At 38.7% G+C, this 14,588-nt stretch overlaps 1 protein-coding gene across 1 annotated transcript; it reads right to left on the bottom strand.

Annotated features, from left to right (window-relative positions):
* Window positions 1–306: 306 nt before the first annotated feature.
* On the bottom strand, window positions 307–14,096 carry LOC139376398 (syntaxin-4-like). The gene is made up of 11 exons (XM_071118943.1): window positions 13,867–14,096; window positions 13,412–13,516; window positions 12,949–13,048; window positions 8,850–8,924; window positions 8,654–8,724; window positions 8,450–8,558; window positions 8,200–8,273; window positions 2,141–2,278; window positions 1,748–1,858; window positions 1,571–1,657; window positions 307–1,430 (listed from the first exon to the last, which is right to left on the bottom strand). Exons 1-10 carry the CDS (start codon window positions 13,894–13,896, stop codon window positions 1,580–1,582), a joined length of 891 nt encoding a protein of 296 aa, XP_070975044.1. The 5' UTR covers window positions 13,897–14,096; the 3' UTR covers window positions 307–1,430; window positions 1,571–1,579.
* Window positions 14,097–14,588: the final 492 nt, after the last annotated feature.

Raw genomic sequence — 14,588 nt, 5'->3', positions numbered from 1 at the left:
TGTAAACAAATTGTGCACAATTTGAGAAGCTTTTTGTGCTTATGGAACATTTCTGGGATTTTTTATTTTAGCACATGGGACCAACACTTTATATGTTGAGTTTATATTTTTGTTCAGTGTACCATAAATCTTTGCCCGTCAGGGATTTGCTTATGTAGCCATGTCTTTAGTACATCAATCTGATGGCTATTGAGAACATATACAGTACTAGAAAATGTTACATTTTAAATGCGCAAGATGTCCCTCCTACGATGTTTCCCTCAGAGAATATGCAGCAGTAGCAGAAAAAAAGGCACAGAGACAAACCATACTCTGCTAACTTTAATCTGGGCAACAGTTAAACCCATTTCATTTTTTAAAATTAAAATTGCTGAACGTTTGATACAAAATTCAACAGCCACATAATATACAGTAACAATGTACTTCACTGCTCTCCTCACTCATCTCGTTTCTCCCTTCGCCAAATAAGTATTTAGCTCCTCGTCACTTCATAGGGAGGAGCTAGTCAGCACAGAGAATTAAGGCTAGGGTAAAGTACCATTGCTGATCTCTTTACGGTTTGAAAAACAAATCTGATATAAAATGGTTAGAGTTCTTGAAGCAGAAGCGCATTGACTAATTACAGAACAGATTCCATTCCATCCCTTCTTTAAAATAAGGTAGTGCGCTACTATACTCCATGATCTCAGACAGAGCAAACACAAGAAAATGTTAATTAGGGGGAAAAAGGCACCATAACTATAAGGGTTCCTATTACTGTGGCAAGACTAAACATAGCAGCTTCCATAATATTAAAATGATAAATAAATACTGAAGTGAATAGGACATGCTTAGACCACATTCTCCTAATGGGAGAGACATTTCAAGTGCCAATTCTTTATAAAAGAGTCATATGGAACTCATTTCAGATACCTTTCAAATTTGATAACGGCACGTCTTAATTACTCACCAAATAATAAATTGGCAATATACAATTATATTATTCTAGATCTGCATTTAAAAACAAGTAGCCATAAGTGCTTAAAATGTTGTTTTTTCCCCGCTTTGTACTAATACAATAAGAATCACTTTAGCGCTTTAGTTTTCCTGAGCAAATCCGATCAGCACCTTGTCAGTGTCGGTTCAAATACTGCATTCTTCCTTGGGGACACGTATGGGTCCAACAAGTTGAGTAAGTAACGGAGTTGTCCACACTTTCATTTAGGGTGCCATTGAAGAAAAGGGCACCACAGAGAGCCCAAAAAAACTTCAGCATTGCCTTTTGCTGAAAGTGGGGCAGTTAACGTATGAGCATGAGAGACAATGGCTGTTTGTGCATGTGTGCCTCCCGGTCTGTGCCAGGGTATCGATAGTTAAGAGGTCAGTGATATCAATAAGACAGGACTTCTCTTCAAGGTCCCAGGGCAGAAGTGGGTTAGAGGAAGATGACACTGCAAGGAAGAATTTCAAAAAAGTACAAAATAAGTTGATTGAATACATTGACCTAATCAATAAATGGTTCATAGTTTTGTATTTTTTAGTAAATTAATGTTGAAATAGGGCCATTTTTGCTAACTACAAGAGAACTCACATTAGGATCTCAGGAGAAGCTGATAGCCAATGAGATTGCTAAAATGAGGAGGAGAATGGCACAGCATAATGCAATCCATATCTTCTTCTGTAGAGGAAGAGAGCAACAGAAAGGTAGTATCAATGTTCATTAGCTAACCTGTCCAATAATTGGCACAACCTGAACATTAATTCCTACCTTGCGTGCTTTGTTTTGGTAGGTGGCAGCCTTCGCAGTGTCTGCCACTGCCTTTTCCACATAGTTAGTTGAATTGATGATGTTGGCTTCAATGCGGTTGACCATCTCCCCCTGCATAACAGAACAACAGTTTGCCAATTCAGCAAACGCTTCACTAAAAGGTATTTTGCCAACCAACTTTCTCAGTAACAAGTCTCCAAAGCCCATTTTTCCTTCCTCCCCAAAGTGTGTGCACTTGTACTGGTGTGGGAAATAGAATTTGAAAAATGGATTCTGCCCATGCTTGCACCAATCCAAAGCTTTTAAAACTTTGACAGGGAGTTAACAAGTGCACACTTGGGTAAGAAAGGTAACAGGGCTCCAGTTTGTCCTCCTGGGGTGTGACAGTCTTACCTGAGCCTCCACCTCCATGGCCAGGTACCGGAACATGTCATGCAGGTCCTTAATGCTCCTTTCCAGTTTAAGGATCTCGTCATGCCGGGACTCAATCTCATTCAGTGCCTGCTTAGTGGCTTTAGCGTCGATCAGGATCTACAGGAAGGAGAGAGTAAATGTTACAATCACGTTCTTTAGAGCCTGACAAAATGTCTGAGAAATGATGACAAGTGTCTATTTAACTGCTCATAAAACTTAACACATCTAGTCAAGAGAACATCAACTACGCTTGAACTGAAACAGCTATAGTCACACTCTAAAGCAAGGGTGGCCAAAGGGTTCCATCTATGGGGTTCTCTTTCACAACTATGGTGACTATACAGATTTCTAAGAATGTCCCCAGACACAGGCATTGCAATGAGTGCTTACCAAATCCAAACCTGTAGTCCAATGCAAGCAAACAAGAGTGTCTTAAAACAAAATGTAATTTTACTCCCAAGTGCCTTCAGAAAGTATTCAACCCCCTTGACTTTTTCCACATTGTGTTGTTACGAAGTTGGATTGATCGGTCATTTTTTTTGTCAAAGATTTACACAAAACTCTGTTCAGTGGAAGAAGAATTAATTTTAAAAAGTAATGAAACAATATATCTTGAGTAGATGAATATTCAACCCCTGAGTGTTAGAATCACCTTTGGCAGCAATTACAGCTGTGTCTTTTTGTGTTCGTCTCTAAATGCTTTGCACACCTGGACCGTACAATATTAGCCGTAAAAAAAAAAAGTTTTTAATTTTTAAGCTCTGTCAAGTTGGTTGTTGATCATTGCCAGACAGCCATTTTCAAGTCTTGCCATATATTTTCAAGCCAATTTAAGTTAAAACTTTAACTAGGCCACTCAGGAACATTGAATGCAGTCTTGGTAAGCAACTCGAGTCCAGTGTATGTATAGTTGGCCTTCTGTTTTAGGTTATTGTCCTGCTGAAAGGTGTATTTGTCCCCCAGTCTCTGTTGGAAAGTAGACAATCAGGTTGTCCACTAGGATTTTGCCTGTGCTTAGCTCTATTCATTTTATTTTTATCCTGAAAAACTAGTCCTTATTGATGACAATTACACCTCTAACATCATGCAGCCACCACCATGCATGAAAATATGAATAGTGGTAGACCGTGTTGTGTTGGATTTGCCCCTAGCAAATGTATAAAAGACAAAAGCTTTGTTTTGTTTCTTTGACACATTTTTTGCAATATTACTTAAGTTCTTTATTGCAAACATAATTCATGTTTTAGAATATTTGTATTCTGTACAGGATTCCTTCTTTTCACTGTCATTTAGGTTAATATTGTAGAGTAAATACAATGTTGTTGATCCATACTCAAGTTCTCCTAAAAAAAAGAAAAATCACTGTTGGCCTCATGGTGAAATCCCTAAGCGGTTTCCTTCCTCTCTAGCAACTAAGTTAGGAAGTATGCCTGTATATTTGTAGTGTCTGGGTGTATTAATACACAATTAGTGATGTGCAGTTCGCTAACGATTTGTTCTTTTTGACCTACTCTTCACTGACTCAAGTCATGATTCGTTTTTCTGAGTGATTTGTTCATTTTAGTTGGATGTTTGACCTAACTTACTATTGCTGGCCGCAACGAGTCCAACAGCAGGATTAATACACGCTCCTCCGGCTCAGCAGCTCCAGAGACATGCGCCGACCACCAACTGTCTGTCATAAGCACGCCGGTAAATACTTCCCTACCAAGCAAAAGAGCAGTAACTACACATTGTCAAAAATTAGTTAGACATTTTTGATACATGCTTTATCAGGTGGACAAATATCCTGCCTCCACTGTGTTGAGAAAATGGGGCTCATTTCTGCAGTAACTGGAAAAAGTAGCAGTGAAACCAGGGACAAAAAGCAGTGAAACCAGGTACAAAAAGCAGTAACTGGAAAAAGTGGCAGTGAAACCAGGGACAAAAAGCAGTAACTGGAAAAAGTGGCAATGAAACCAGGGACAAAAAGCAGTAACTGGAAAAAGTGGCAGTGAAACCAGGGACAAAAAGCAGTAACTGGAAAAAGTGACAGTGAAACCAGGGACAAAAAGCAGTAACTGGAAAAAGTGGCAGTGAAACCAGGGACAAAAAGCAGTAACTGGAAAAAGTGGCAGTGAAACCAGGGACAAAAAGCAGTAACTGGAAAAAGTGGCAGTGAAACCAGGGACAAAAAGCAGTAACTGGAAAAAGTGGCAGTGAAACAAGGGACAAAAAGCAGTAACTGGAAAAAGTGGCAGTGAAACCAGGGACAAAAAGCAGTAACTGGAAAAAGTGGCAGTGAAACAAGGGACAAAAAGCAGTAACTGGAAAAAGTGGCAGTGAAACAAGGGACAAAAAGCAGTAACTGGAAAAAGTGGCAGTGAAACCAGGGACAAAAAGCAGTAACTGGAAAAAGTGGCAGTGAAACCAGGGACAAAAAGCAGTAACTGGAAAAAGTGGCAGTGAAACAAGGGACAAAAAGCAGTAACTGGAAAAAGTGGCAGTGAAACAAGGGACAAAAAGCAGTAACTGGAAAAACTTTACTGAGCTTTGGGCTGCAGCTTCTATGGTTTACCTTTGTATTATTGATTAATACTTGTATCAGCAAAAAAAAACTGTATGAAACGAACAGCCGCATACAAATAAATATATAGTTTGTGCAAAAAAAAAAAAAAAAAAAAATGGAAACCAGTGTATTCCAGTGGGTATACAAAGCAAGAAGGCAGTAACTGCCATCTAGGGTCAGAGGTCAATATGAATAAAAATGTCCTCATGTTAAGACAACAGAACCACATCTAATGATCTGACTACAACTCATTTGGCTGGACAATTAAACTATAAAGCCATTTTTCTGAGTTCCACTCTATGAGCAGTTACTGCTCTTTTACTTGTGTTGGATTCTAACTTCTAACTTGAAATATCCTTATTCATGTTACCATATAACTGAATGTATGGAAATCTACTGAGTGAGAAAGGGTAGTGCAGAAAGATTACATTCTGTCAGAACATGTTATTGTTAAATCTCATGTATCCTATAGAGAAGGGCAACGGTCTGGTTTCAGTCACAGATAAAGTAGGACAGACGTGAGTGAGTTAGGGAGGAATTCTGGACGAGGTCAGGTCAGATGAAGTGAGAACGAACAGTCGTCACTTGAGTTCCTGCCGAGCAACAAAAATGTATTGGCTGTCTAAATGTGCAAGGAAGAGACTCAGCCTAGAAGGAGGGTATAAATATACAGTACCAGTCAAAAGTTTGGACACAGCTACTCACTCAAGGGTTTTTATTTATTTTGACTATTTTCTACATTGTAGAATAATAGTGAAGACATCAAAACTATTAAATAACACTTATGGAATCATGTAGTAACCAAAAAAAGTGTTAAATGAAAATATATTTTACATTTGAGATTCTTAGCCACCCTTTGCCCTAATGCCAAGAGTGTGCAAAGCTGTCATCCTCTCAACCAGCTTCATGAGGTAGTCACCTGGAATGCATTTCAATTAACAAGTGTGTCTTGTTAAAAGTTCATTTGTGGAATTTTTTTCCTTAATGTGTTTGCGCCAATCAGTTGTGTTAAGGTAGGGGTGGTATACAGAAGATAGCCCTATTTGGTAAAAGACCCAGCCCATATTATGGCAAGAACAGCTCAAATAAGCAAAGAGAAATGACAGTCCATCAGTACTTTAAGACCTGAAGGTCAGTCAATCCGGAAAATTTCAAGAACTTTTCAAGTTTCTTCAAGTGCAGTCGCAAAAACCATCAAGCGCTATGATGAAACTGGTTCTCATGAGGACCGCCACAGGAAAGGATGACCCAGAGTTACATCTGCTGCAGAGGATAAGTTCATTAGAGTTACCAGCCTCAGAAATTGCAGCCCAAATAAATGCTTCACGGAGTTAAAGTAACAGACACATCTCAACTTTTCAGAGGACACTGAGTGAAATCAGGCTTTCATGGTTGAATTGCTGCAAAGAAACCACTACAAAAAGGACACCAATAAGAAGAAACACGAGCAATGGACATCAGACCGGTGGAAATCTGTTCTTTTGAGATTTTTGGTTCCAACTGCCGTGTCTTTGTGAGACGCAGAGTAGGTGAACAGATGATCTCTGCATGTGTGGTTCTCACCATGAAGGAGGAGGTGTGATGGTGCTTTGCTGGTGACACTATCTGTGATTTATTTAGAATTCAAGGCACACTTAACCAGCATGGTTATCACAGCATTCTGCAGCAATACACCATCCCATCCGGTTTGCACGTGGGACTATCATTTGTTATTCAACAGGACAATGACCCAAAACCCACCTCCAGGCTGTGTAAGGGCTATTTGACCAAAGAGTGATAGAGTGCTGCATCAGATGAGCTGGCCTCCACAATCACCCGACCTTAACCCAATTGAGATGTTTTGGGATGAGTTGGAGCGCAGAGTGAAGGAAAAGCAGCCAACAAGTGCTGTGGGAACTCCTTCAAGAATGCATTCCTCATGAATTCCTCATGAAGCTGGTTGAGAGAATGCCAAGTGTGTGCAAAGCTGTCATCAAGGCAAAGGGTGGCTACTTTGAAGAATCTAAAATATATTTAGATTCATTTAACACTTTTTTGGTTACTACATGATTCCATGTGTTATTTTATAGTTTTGATGTCTTCCCTATTATTATACAATGTAGAAAATAGTAAAAATAAAAACCCTTGAATGAGTAGGTGTGTCCAAACTTTGACTGGTACTGTATGTGCTTGTGTAAACATGTCTGTCTTTTCAGCTGTTTCACTCAGTGGATGAATAAACTTGGTTTGGGCTTTGACTTGTCCGTTAGTTTGTCAGGCCCTAACACTTGGTAGGGCAGAATAGATCAGGAGCATAGGGAAGAAAAATACATGTTTAGAACTGATAACTGATCACATGGTGCAAGAATGATCGCAATTAATTGATTATTGAATATTACGATGGACACAGCTTTGTAGAACCAAAACATACATAGCCTTTTCTCAACAACCTCGACCTCCAGAATGAATAGTTTGGGAGGGGGGGCTGCAGCTTGCGAACGACATTGTGCTCATCTCCATCACGGACGGCGGTCAAGCAATGCATTCTGCCAAGAGTCGTTCACAATCTCATCCGGTTACAGCCACAACTAGACCTCGTTACAAACTTATCAATGCATCTTATTTGTTTTACCTAGCAATCAAACAAATGCAGGCTACATTGTTTAAAGCACACGTTTACAAGTCTGTCACAAATGACAGCTCCAATAAGCTCCCCATGGTGAACGAGACGGTTGTAAGACTCTTGAGTTTTCAGTTCCATTGTTTGCCAGTAGTGGGTTCTGCATGCTCTGGGCATTACTGACTCAAATTAACATAATCAGTCTAAAGATTTGTCCTTTTGACTGAACAAGTTTAAAATATCTGAGTCAGTAAAAACAGCCAAACTTCTCATCACTATCCAAAGCGTAATTAATAACTTCACCATTCTCAAAGGGTTATTCAGTGTCTGAGTGACCTTACAGATAATTGTATGTGTAGGGTACAGAGATGGGCAAGTCATTCAAAAGTCCATGCAACTTATTATGTGACTTGTTAAGCACATTTTCACAAATTATTTAAGCTTGCCATAAAAAAAGGGGCTGAATACTTATTGACTTAAGACGTTTCAGTTTAAAAAAATAAATAATTTGTAAACATTTCTAATAATAAAATTCCACTGGCATTATGGGGAATTGTGTGTATATCAGTGATACAAAATCTCAATTCAATCAATTTTAAATTCAAGCTGTAACATGTGGAAAAACACAAAGGGGGTTGAATACTTTCTGAAGGCACTGTATATGCATTTGTCTTTGTCCCAAACACTAAAGAGCTTAACTAGACAATGTCATTTCTATGTTTTTTGGTCATTCTGCTATATCAGAAAAACACAGAGCCTGAAAAGTCATAGTTAACAGAAAATTACCCAACAAAAAAAGGAAGAGAATAATGTTGTGGGATTGCCAGCAGGTGGTTTCATAGTGAATCATGAATTGTGGTTCATTTAAGTCAGTCAGTCAGTCATACTCACATTCTGTGTGAAAACATCAGTCTGTCCACTTTCAAGCATACCGTCCAACTCCTCATCTGTAACATTGGTGCCCGCTGGAGGGATATAACAACAGTTGATGCTTTTGGGTATATTTCATTTGCACATGAAATCACCTTTGTAGATGAACTTCTACATTGTAGTCTTGAATTCAAAAGATAAAAATCCATGGTGTTGAAATCACTTTCTGATCAGCAGTATGATAACAGTAACAGATGACATTCAGCCTTACTTATTCTGAGCTGCCTTTGTATCCTCTCCACGTTGCGATCTCTGTAGGAAGCCTGGATGGTGTTACAGTGGTCCATCAACTCCACAAACTCTCGAGACAAGACACCATGCTAGAGAAAGAGAGAGATGGAAGTGTTAAATTAATGTCAGCCTACAGTATATTGGATTTACAATCAAGACTTTATTAATTATATAGAAGCCTCACTTGTGCTCTCTGCATCCTTAGGTTTATGGGAACGTATTTCCCATCATCATCCCCTTTTTTGGGTTCAATGGCTGTAAAAATAAATAAATAACAATCGGTTGGATATTTCTGTATTCAGGTATATCCACTGGGGCCACCGAATCACCTGTGTCATTAGTCAATATCTCACCATATAATTTCAGTTTAGAATACTCACTGTTCAGTTTCTTCTGTATCTGCATTGCCATTGTTTTGATCTCTTCCCGAAGGGTTTGGAGTTCCCTTTTCATACCTGAACAACAAAGAAACGTTACGACCTCACCTTTTATTTACTGTCAACATGCAGAGTAACAAATCCCTCAGCCTGTAGGGCTGATAATGGTACCTTAAATGGTACCTAATAGTACGCTTAGCAATAACTGCTTTATCACCAAAAAGGAAAAATGCCCTTCAAACAGAGACACTTTTTAGTACAATGTGTCCCTTCTGACAAGACATGGAGGTTCAGTGATCAATTTCGCGACAGCTCACATTACATAAGGGTATTTCCATGTAAAAAGCTCCATGAGCAATAGCATTTGAAGCTCATAGCGGCAGATCAAATTTGGTGTAAAATGAAAGCTAAGAGTCTATATTTCTGAGAAGTTAATGCTTTCTACATATTTCAACCATTTTCCCATCCTAAAAATGCTGAATAAGCAAAGGCTTTGATTTCTGGTCAAACAGATGGAAAAGGGGTCTTACATCTATCTATCAGAAAAACTCTTAGAAGGTATTAGAAATACATCAAAGCACAATAATGTTGAAGTCCCCTACCAACTAATATCAACATTTATATTTAGTTTTGCAAACTGATCTGCCTTCTGTAGGTTTAAGAAATATTGCCTACTGTCTTGTCTTTCCGTTACCAAAAAACCCATCGATCACTGATATATTTTCTAATTAAATTAAAGTTCACAGAAGTAAAAAAGGTACACCTACCAATTAGTTATAAGCAGTAATACATGAGGCCATGTGTTATGACATTTTTTTATCAGGAGGCAAAGCCACTCAGGTGTATTTCTGCTGTTATACAACAGTTTAGCAGCATGAACAAACAAGATTCTTTCCCAAACCATACATTTTCCAACAAAACGTGAGGTTACATTCACTAACACTGCTTGTAAAGTGCAATTAGCGGCATTCTCTGGTCGTTAGTTTGATTTGTATTGACTGCCATGTAACGCGAATCTACCCAAGTGCTGGTTGATAGCAACCTCCAAAGTTATGGAACTATGGCAAACAAAAATGGTTGCTGTGGAGGCTCTTACCGTTGCTAGCTAGCCAATACAGCTAACAAAGGAACCCAAACCAGCAGCGCGCGAGCGCCATCACGCGCTACCGTGCATAAATGTATTTTGTCCCCCTACACCAAACGCAATCACGACACGCAGGTTAAAATATCAAAAAAGCATAAAAAAAATATCAAAAAGCATTAAACATGTATGGCAATTTAGCTAGTTAGCTTGCACTTGCTAGCTAATTTGTCCTATTTAGCTAGCTTGCTGTTGCTAGCTAATTTGTCCTGGGATAAACATTGAGTTGTTATTCTACCTGAACAACAAGGTCCTCTACTCCGACAAATTAATCCACACATAAAACGGCCAACCGAATCGTTTCTAGTCATCTCTCCTCCTTCCAGGCTTTTTCATCGTTGAACTTATATAGTGATCGCATCTAAACGTTCATAGTACTACCACGACTACCGGCAAAACAGTTTGTCTTTCAATCACCCACGGGTACCTGCTTCTATAAACCAATGAGGAGATGGGAGAGGCATGACTTTCAGCGTGATCTGCGTCAGAAATAGAAAGGACTTCTATTTTAGCCCTTGGCAACGCAGACGCTTGTTGGCGCGGGCGAGCAGTGTGGGTGAAATAATTGAATAACAGATTTCAAAATGTATTTTGGGACGCTCACGCACGCGACGTGTCCAGTCTGGTCAGCATGTCGGCTGGAAAGACTGCAAACTAACTGCGTTTCGTTTTACTTGTTCATTTCTTTAAATTTTTTTGTGTATCCATACAAATTATGCTGAAAATCTGCCTGTCTGTATTGCAACAATGTTGCAAATGTCAGAGATAATGTCTTGATGCTTTTTACAGTGGAGATCAAGTTTCTAAATTGCATGACTGAGCCGATGAGACACTGGATCTGTAAAAGTAATAGTAGTGTGATGCTAGGTAATGACAAATGATGGCACTTTTTATGAATGTTGTTTAGTATATCATGGGCAGGATAGACTAACAATGGGAAATTCAAACCACCTGTTGTATAAAATGTTTTAACTGATAAGAATTTGGTTTATGATTTATTAAGCTATTAAAAACGTGGCATTCTGTTACCAGATCGACCCCAAAAAAATATGTAACAATGACTGCAACTGAATTAGCTACAGTGAGAATTCATAGTATTTTATTTAACTAGGCAAATCAGTTACGAACAATTTCTTATTTTACAATGACGGACTACCCCGGCCTAACCCTCCCCTAACCTGGACGACGCTGGGTCAATTGTGCGCCACCCTATGGGACTCCCAATCACGGCCAGTTGTGATACAGCCTGGGATCGAACCAGGGTCTGTAGTGACATCTCTAGCGCTGAAATGCAGTGCCTTAGATCGCTGCGCCATTCGGTAGGGTTGTTCCATGTCATATCATCAAGCCATGACACCCACCATCTCAGATTGTTCCGATATCATTTCTGTAGTTAGAAAACAGATAAGATTAGCATTCCTGCAACAATATTTTATTGAAATATAATTTAAACTCTGAGCTAATTTAAGCTAATTGATAGCACCCAAATTGGCTATTTTAATTTATAGGATTCACATAATATTAAATAAATACAGTAGTGCCTAACATCTGATTTGGACCAAACTTTTTTTTCCCTTCTATCCAATTTCTATCCAATTGGCGACAGATTGTCATGCGAATTTTCTAAAATCAGCATAAATAAAATATGCGCATTTCCCCACCAATGGTGCGTTTCCACCAAACTGACTTGTTGCGGATACAAATCTGTATGTGATGACATAGCGCACACAAAATGTCAATTTTCAATTAAGTTTTCATGTACCGAATAAAAATCTAAAGTTCAATGTGTTTCCATCACATTTTCAATTCTACCGATAGTTATGTCACAAAAAGCAAATGTGCCTACTCCGGTCTTGCTGCGTGCGCTCTAGCCAGCTCGCAGATACAGTGCGGGTAGGTTAGTCTACATGAGATTATTTTTGTCAAAACGGCAGTCAAGCATCAAATCACCATGTCACCAGAATAAGACCCTTGAAATCTATTGGAAAAGAGCATCAAGCTAATCACAGTGCACTTTCACCACTGTGAATTTCATCATTTATTTCACCTGTAGCCTAATAAATTGCATGCTTTCCCAGGTCATAGTGGGTGAACCATGCACCATGTCATCTCGTGACTCCAATAGGATGGTTATTATATCAATATTTGCGCATAAAATGGTGTTTCTGCCATTTCTCGCATAATTCATTTTACCAATATAAAAAGATCCATTTGTCGAACGGACAAAATAACCTGTTGCCATTTATAAAATTGCACCAAAACTTCCTGTTTCCATCACAGATTTACCTGTTACCAAACTTAACATCTGCACTGTTTTTTGAGTAAATGTGTTTTTGTTAAATTCCCAGTGGAAATTGTTCAAAGTAGTCCTTGTGCATTGAGTTGTATGGTTTGTTTAACTTTACAATCAATGTTTTTTGTTTGGTATACATTTAAAGTAAAAAAATCTGAGTCTCAGTGTCATTCTGTGGGTGGGTATAATTTGTGGAACGTTCCAACAGGAATCTGTTCCAAAAACGTTGTAAAGTACAAGGTTGCCAACAAACAACACATACAAAGTAGAATGATCAATTCACCTAGCTAATTAGCTGCCGAATAGGCATCAACCCACCACATAGATTATTCTTAATGTTTGTCCATAGGCTAACAGAGTGCAGACAGACATTTTTCGGAATAAACGTGTTGAGTGACAAACTTAATGAAATTGCCCACTCCCTACCCGGTATCTTATTCTGCCGCTATACAACTTTGTATGCGTTGGCAACCTTGTTATTTACAAAGTTTTGAGAACAGATTCCTGTTGGACCGTTCCACAAATCATACCCACCCTCATTCTGTTACCGTGGAAATGCAATATTCTATGCATATCATATAATAACTCCTACATATATTACCACCATGCCATATATTTACATACAGCATATTATGTATATATTTGTGTGTTAGTGTTGCTCTACTGACCGTCCTCTGGCAGTGCCACACCCAACACTGTCCTCTGTTTGTTCTCAAGGTCAGAGACCACCTTTTTAAGCATCTCCATTACCCCTCGAATCTCTAGGACCTGATGAGAAGGGATAAACAGGCTGGTAAATTTAATAGAAGCTAAACTGTGAACTAGTTTTTTTGGGGCACTAAGACCAGGAGACAAATTCCGCATCACCCTGTGTGTCACTGACGAGATGACTGTGTTCGCATAACATGTACATTGGGCATACAGAAAAGCTACTGATTTTGACTTGGCATTATTTCGGCCAGATCACATTAGAATGATAGTTTATGTTGGCACAACAAACTGTTCCTGTGCTTGGCATCCACAAGCCAAGATAAAAGTACTGCAGAGTAGCATAACATTGAAACTGACATCAAGTCACCATAAAAATGCAAACAGATGTCTCAACACCTGAATCAATTTGCATGATTTCACCTTCTTGAAAAAAGCATCATTCTCCTTCTCTTCCTTCACTGTAGAAATCCCCGGTTTGACCATAAGGGCCCTGCCCTCTTCATCCTCGTCTGACGCCTCTGCGGTCTGGTGTGTGAGGGAGAGAGAATAGGGAAAGAATGGACACATTCATCACGTCATTAACAGGTAAATCCAACATGCAACACATATTGAGTGCGGCATTGAACTTTCAATACACTTTTAGCCACTGGCCCATCCTTGGTTCTAGACTATCTTAATTATGCTAACTTAGCTAGATATCCGAGGAGTACAAAAAACTAGCTAGGTTCCCCAATTTAAATCAATGTAGCTAGCACTAACAGAAAGAATACCCTATGAAATAGCTACAAATTCTGCATTTGACCATGCATAAACGTCTATATTCATTGATATTGGTTAGTATAAGTTAGCTAGCCTGTTTTTCTTTTTACACTCACATTGCCAAGTTCCTTAGTTCGGTCCCGCATTTCCTCTCAGTCCAAATGCAATGTATTAACGAAGATACTATTACGATATCCTATATCAAGGTAAATATTTGTTTAATCACATGAGCAATAAAACACACAAGTTTGTCATTCAACAAGTAAACTGCTACCACAGATATAAAACATTTGCTGCTACTTCCTCTTCAGCTAGTATTTCAGAGAAAAATAGTTACCATTAGAACACACGCCACCTATCGTACTGTAGTTTAATATAGGTAATTGACGGCGCATGCGTGGGCTTTTTTATACTTTCGAACTAGCCACTGCGTAATGTTGCCCTCTGCTGTAAACACGATCATATTTATAATTCATTTGCGCTTAATTTTAACCTATTTAATCCCATCAATCACAATAGTGACAAAAAAAAACGTTCCCAGTTATAAGCCTCTAAAACGTTTACTGAATGATATATTGATGCATTTCTAGCGAATATTAAAATAATAAAGGGTCTCAATGAAATATGTGCAGTGCCACATGTTTGTACATTTTGTAAATTTTCACATGACCAGAGCTGTTTACTTCCTGGTTGCACCATGAGACGATGATGGCTGCATCAAAGCTCCCCCCAAAAAGGTTAAGTTATGTATGTTAACATAAAGATAGGACAAATATTTTTGGTACACATCATCTTTAAGGTGTCTACTATTCATATATTAATTTGCAATTACTCAACT

The sequence above is a fragment of the Oncorhynchus clarkii genome, chromosome 20 (genome assembly GCF_045791955.1).
Source record: "Oncorhynchus clarkii lewisi isolate Uvic-CL-2024 chromosome 20, UVic_Ocla_1.0, whole genome shotgun sequence".
Lineage (NCBI taxonomy): Eukaryota > Metazoa > Chordata > Actinopteri > Salmoniformes > Salmonidae > Oncorhynchus > Oncorhynchus clarkii.
This window is presented reverse-complemented; position numbering and strand designations above follow the sequence as displayed.

What these genes read in the sequence shown, in the direction of transcription:
- LOC139376398 (XM_071118943.1), bottom strand. Translation starts at nt 13,896, where the DNA reads ATGCGGGACCGAACTAAGGAACTTGGCAAT. An exon ending in GAACTAAGGAACTTGGCAAT is followed by an intron (nt 13,517 to 13,866) that starts GTGAGTGTAAAA and finishes CTCACACACCAG; the next exon opens with ACCGCAGAGGCGTCAGACGA. An exon ending in TGTGGCACTGCCAGAGGACG is followed by an intron (nt 8,925 to 12,948) that starts GTCAGTAGAGCA and finishes TTTGTTGTTCAG; the next exon opens with GTATGAAAAGGGAACTCCAA.